Here is a 6,000-nt window from a genome sequence, read left to right as displayed (position 1 = left end):
TTCCTTCTCTTGAAGTTATCCCACAAAGCAGCAGGGGTTTAGGACCAGAGTTTTCCTCCTTCCCAGGTCAAGGAGCCCCATCTGCCCCTCACTTCCCTCCACAGCATATGCAGGGTAGAGCAGAACTGTAAGGTTCAATCAGCACCATGGACAAAGGCACAGGCACAATCTTCAGCACTATGGACAGCACACCCACCATGATAAATATTGTCTGGTCAAACCTTATGCCGTTGTCCTGCCTCCAGTGCTGAGTGGTGGCTGGTGCCCATTGGAACTGGTAAAGTGGAAGGCTGGGAGGCCAACAGCAGGTGAAGCCAGGCTGCGTCAACTAATTCCAGTTTCTTGCCCAACCTCCTCCCTGCTGTGATCTACAAGGGCAACTGAGACTATGGAGGAGGAAGCCAGCAGGAAGTGTCAACCCTTAGACTGGTTAGTGAGAAGGAAGGCAGGCAGGTGGGGTTTGGCTGAGGACAGGCTGAGGTTAGTGGAGCAGTGCTCTAGTTGCCCTCTGCCCGCCCGCACTTATGACATTATGAGTTCCAGGGATGTTATGGGCTTGCTTAAGCCCTTTCATTCACCCCCTCCCCATTTCAGGCACTCAGGAGAGAAGGGGCAGCTTTAGTATCAAGTTGTCTCCAGTGGGAATTTTGTCTTAAATATGTTTTAAATATTTTATTGGGAGCCACCCAGGGTGGCTGGGGAAACGCAGCCAGATGGGCAAGGTATAAATTATTATTATTATTAATTATTATTATTATTATTATTATTATTATTATTATTATTATTATTATTATTATTACCCAGCCCATCTGGCTGGGTTTCCCCCACCACCCTAGGCGGCTTCCAACAAATACCAAAATACATTAAAATATCACAGATTAAAAACTTCCCTAATATTATTGGTTTGGTTTTTTTCTTTTTGCTTGGTGGTGTGCACCTTTCCCTTCTCTACTTATTTTCATAGCTCTGTAGGTAAATTGTTATTTATTTATTTTACAGATTGATAAACTGCTTAAGAACATAAGATGAGTCCTCTGGATCAGGCCAAGGCCCAATCAGTCCATGGCACCCTGTTCTCACGGGGTCCGTCAGATGCCTGTAGGAAGCCTGCAAGCTGGGCATGGATGCAGCAACAGCACTTGGCTCACCGAGGCTTCCCAGGAACTGGTATTTGGTGGCCGAATGCCAAAAGCTGTTGGAGTGGCATTTGATAAGCTAAAATAAGATTAAATGCAAACAATTAAACTAGCTCCAGAAACAACCAAAGCAATTTCTACAATTCTACAATTTAAAAGTCCACATAATGGCCGGGTCACACTTCAAGCAGGTAGGAAACGGACCTCCCATTTCTCTTCTTTCTCAGAGTCCTGGGTGGTGTCTGTCTGTCTGTCTGTCTCGGGCCCATTCATTGAAGGATCAAAATATGGGCAAGAGGGAAGTTCCTGCCTCTCCCTGTGACTGTAGCCCCATTCCCTGCTGCCCTCAAGGGAGGCTTTCCACTTATTCCGATATCCATTGATACATCCTACAGTGCAGTGGAACCAGTGGGAATATAAATCAGCTTTGGGATTTCTTTGCCACCAGCTTCGTGACATCATCGACACTGGCACCATGACGTCAACCTCAGCATTAAGGGCAGTGGCACCACCAGCATCAATTCCGCTGGAGCGCACAGCATCACCAGCATCCTTCTGGCTCTGTCCCTGCATCTCCGATGTTGGGTACCGGGCCGTACCATTCACACTCGCCAGGGAGGGGGGCTGAGGAGAGAGCAGCCGAGCTCCTCCCCTTCTCCCGTCGGCTAATGGTCCACCCCGGGATTCGCTTGGCAGAGATAAGGTGCCTACCACTGCAGCCGCATAGGGGGGAAGGGGAGCATTTGGGCGAGTCCACGCGCAGGAGAGCTGCTTAACTGGGCAAGGCTGGTTGCTGTGGCTCACAGAAGGACTTGGGAGGAGCCGCGCTGGGCTGGCTTTTCCTTTCTCTCGAGCGATCTCCCGCTCCCAAAGAGCAGGGGAACAAGGGCACCCATCTTTCCCTATAGATCCTCTCCCCAGGAGGCAGGAGCGCCCAGGAAGCGCTTTGGAGGACCTTTCCCGGCTAGAGAGAGAGAGAGAGAGAGAGAGAGAGAGAGAGAGATCCCTCCTGCAAATCCCTTCAGAAGCAAAGGATCCCAGAGGGCTGAAAGAAAAAGAAAAAGAAAAAGAGCAGCCTCATCTTCCCTACAGGAGATAGATCTGCTGCAGGGAGGGAGCCTCTCCCCGTTAGACGACCCCCCTTGAGAAATCCCTGGCAGGCTGGCCGTTCTCTGGATCCTCCTTTAGGTGGGCAATCCCTGAGATCTCCGCACAGCAGCCGTCTGGGGGTAGGGGTGGTGGGGATCCCACCTGGAAGGCTTAGAAAACTCCACCCCACCCAGAGACGCATCGCTCAAGGGGGTCCCCTCCTTAGGAGTCCCCCTGCCCCCACCCGCCGACCCCCTGCGACCCCCCGGCGCCAACATGAATTACCTGCGCAGGCGTCTCTCAGACAGCAACTTCATGGCCAACCTACCCAACGGCTACATGACGGACCTGCAGCGCCCGCAGCCCCCTCCGCCGCCCCCCAGCGCCACCTCGCCGTCGCCCGGCAGCGTCTCGCCCGCCGAAAGGCCGCCGTCGGCCCCCAGCCCGGGCGCGGGCAGCAGCGGCGGGGCCGGGGGCTTCTTCTCCTCCCTCTCCAACGCCGTGAAGCAGACGACCGCGGCAGCGGCGGCCACCTTCAGCGAGCAGGTCGGGGGGGTTGCCGGCTCCGGAGGGTCCTCGGGACGCAGCAAAGTGCTGCTGGTGGTGGATGAGCCAGGGACAGACTGGTAAGGAGCTGGCAAGGGGAGATGGGGAAGCCATCCCTTCCGCCCCGCGTATCCCTCCATCTCTCCATCCATCCATCCATCCATCCATCCACCCTTCCTTCCTCCTTCCGCCTGAAGGAGACAAAGGAAAATACTCCAAACCTCCTCCCCATCACCGCTCCCAGTTCTCCAGAGGGGGCCAACGGGATGGTGATAAAAACCAACTCTATTCTTTCTCCCCTCCCCAGCCTTGGCCACTTTGAGTGTCGTGGCACCAAGTTGTGGCAAATGATTCCTCCGAGGCCGGCTTCCCCCCACCCAACCGTTTCCACGCTGAGTGGCACCTTTGTGTTAAGCATACCGTGGTGCCAGGCAAGCTGGCAAATTGGTAGCTGCTCTTTAGCCCAGCCCTGGCTAACCTGGTCCCCTCCAGGTGTTTCAGGCTGCGGCTTCCATTGGCCCCAGCCAGCACTGCCCAAACATCCAGAGGGCACCCTGCCCCCCCCCCCCCGTTCTTTTGTCACAGCGCACAACAAGGCAAACAGCTCCTTATCATGCATGCTCTGCAGTGCATTTCTTCAGTTGCGCCAGTGTTCTCACTTTTGCATGCTCCCACCTTCCTTTAGAGTTCACCCATCCATCCCTCTTCCACCTCTTCATCCGACCTGTCATTCCATCCCAAAATCCATCCCCCCCCTCTCAGCTATTGCATCACCCCCTCACTTCCTCTTCTTATTTTCCCTTTGCACTTTTCTGTTGCCCCATCTGGGTCTGTGCTGAGTATCTCTTGCCCGTCTGGCAGGGCTCAAGAGGTAACAAAGAAAAGGCTAGAGGGAGGGAGGTGTCAGATAGCAGGTGGACATTGATGGCCACCAGGCAATGTACCCTTTGGTCTGAACCAGAGGTGAACTCAGCCCAGGGTCTTTGTAGACCATGTTTTCAGTAAGTGGCGGAAAGAGGAGAGATTTCCAGGTGAAACAGGTTGGTGTGTGTTGAAGCTGTGGGAAAGAAATGGTGCTTAGTTTTCCTAACACAAATGGCTTACCAAAAAAAAAAAAGGAAAGGGGGGCAACCAGTATTTGTCTTGCAGCCCCAACCTGTATCAGGCTGAGAAGTCAAAATGCCAGCTGGGTGGCAAGTGCCAATTTGGCTGCCCTCCCAGTCTGCATCTTGGGTTGGCTGGCCTTGCTAAGGTATGGAGGAGGTCTGAATAATTGAACAGGAATTTCAGGGAGTTACTGGAAGATGCTTCTCTCTGTGTCTGCCTTTCCCCCTCCCCAGGCTCATGGAAGATGAAGGGGAAGAGAACTGTGTGGGTTCATCCTTCAGCTTTTTGGTGAAACAATTTTGCACTTCCCCAAGGAGACTCCCTTGGGGAATGATCACAACCAAAAGCCAGGATTGTTCTTAAGGCTGCACTGCATGGTCTAATTTTGTTCCAAGTCTCCAGAGAATGTGTGACTCTCTGGTTTGACACACCAGTCCGACCCAGTCCCTCCAGACTCCCCTTCCTGCCCCCACCATGCCTTAACCCAGATTCCCTTCCCTTCAGAGGCTACAGCACAGGCATCAGTTCTCTCCTGGCTCTTCCAGAGACTACACTTGCCCTCTGCCTCCTTTTCCCTCAACCTTCCGGCTTCCTTGTCTGTGTGACCTTCTCTACCCCCAACTGTTGGGCCACTCTGGCCTGTAAGTGGCATGGTTGTCCAGTTTTCCAGAAGCCAACATGAAGAGAAGGCTCCATTTATCTGTGGTTTCTATATAGGGACTCTGAGACCTACCAGTCAGGGAACACAAGCCTATGAAGGCATCAGTCCCTTGAGCATTGCTTCCAGTGCTAAAATCCCAGGCTGGATGTCAGTTGGGGACAGGCATATTATATGGCATGAAGCTAAATCATGCCTAGCTTCCTGTGCTAGGCATCCCCCGAGAGCCTTCTCTCGCCTGCCCCTGATTTCTCTGTCAGAGCGACCTTACAGGGTGAGAAATGGACTCTGTGAACTCTCCCAAGGGAATCATGATTTTGAGGGGTTGTGATAACCAAGAAGGGCAAGTTGAACAAGACTGATGGGTAAGAAAATGGAGAACTCAATGCTTCCATTATGAATGGGATCAGTCCTTGTGCATGGAATTGGATCAGATGAAATGAGCACATGCACACATAATTTAAAATAAATAGGAATTTTAAACTAGAAAATACAGTACTACTGCTAAGCTTTGGAATTGAATGCCCCAGAATATGCTAATGGTCAACTGTATAACTGGATTAGAAAATGAGCTAGACAAATTGATGGCAGGCAGGAATATTAGGACAGCACCAGTTTGTAGAATTGTGTTTTGTTTTTGTTTTAATGTGGGGAAATCAACATAAGTGTCAGGACCTGCAAGCTCAGTCCATCTCAGATAATTCAGGAGGATTGCCAATGTGCCATGATCCCCTGGAGGGAGGAAAGGAAAAAGCCAATTCATTGTGACTTCACCATTAGTTAAACAATGTGTAAACTGAAGGAGTGTAAGCTGTTTTATATACCCCCTTTATAACATCTGATGCTGTCCACGGTCCATAACACAATACTGGCTAAAATAGATGATTGGTTGTCATGACATACTAAGCATTAGGATACATCAGTAACTGTGTTCTACTAAAGCAGGGGTGCCCAGAAGAGGGCCAGATTTGATGAAGTGAACATGCGTGAGGGTCAACAGAAGTTGTTGAGCTTTTTTTTTAGGACATATACTGCCACGGGGGCCGGATTAATTCTACTGGCGGGCTGCATTGCCACCCCCCCAAACAGGGCTTGGACTAGATGACCTTTGAGCCAGGTCCTTTCCAACTCTACACTTCTATGATTCTATGAATTATATGAGTTTCTCATGCAGCATACCGTATTTATGTCCCAATGGCACACAGGAAGCTGCATTTCCCAAGATCATTCAAGGTTTCCCAGCCCTTTTGTGCCTTTGAGTTATACATTGGGTGTTATTCATAAACAGAGGAAGCTCTCCTGGAAAAGAAAAATATATATTTCCTGCAGCTGTGTTTGATAAACACTCTGGTCTGCAACCTCAATGGTTTTCAGTCCTCCATTATCCCTGCAGTTGCCAGACAGAGCAGATGCTGGCCTTGCTGTCTCTTCGTCATTTTTATGGACTGTTTGTGTTTCAAGTGC

General features: G+C 51.0%; 1 protein-coding gene across 2 annotated transcripts in view; it reads left to right on the top strand.

Moving 5' to 3' along the window:
• The first annotated feature begins 2,370 nt into the window (after positions 1-2,370).
• Positions 2,371-6,000, top strand: part of SYN1 (synapsin I) — an 84,004-nt gene continuing 80,374 nt past the window's right edge. For both annotated transcript variants that reach the window (XM_088658762.1, XM_035140651.3), the window contains exon 1: positions 2,371-2,851. In XM_088658762.1, coding sequence (XP_088514888.1) covers positions 2,502-2,851 — 350 coding nt within the window. In that variant the 5' untranslated portion in view covers positions 2,371-2,501. The remainder of the gene's footprint in view (positions 2,852-6,000) is intronic.

Source organism: Zootoca vivipara, chromosome 15 (assembly GCF_965207765.1).
Source record: "Zootoca vivipara chromosome 15, rZooViv2.hap1.1, whole genome shotgun sequence".
NCBI lineage: Eukaryota > Metazoa > Chordata > Lepidosauria > Squamata > Lacertidae > Zootoca > Zootoca vivipara.
The sequence above is the reverse complement of the archived record's forward strand: the minus strand, read 5'-3'. Positions and strand labels throughout refer to the sequence as shown.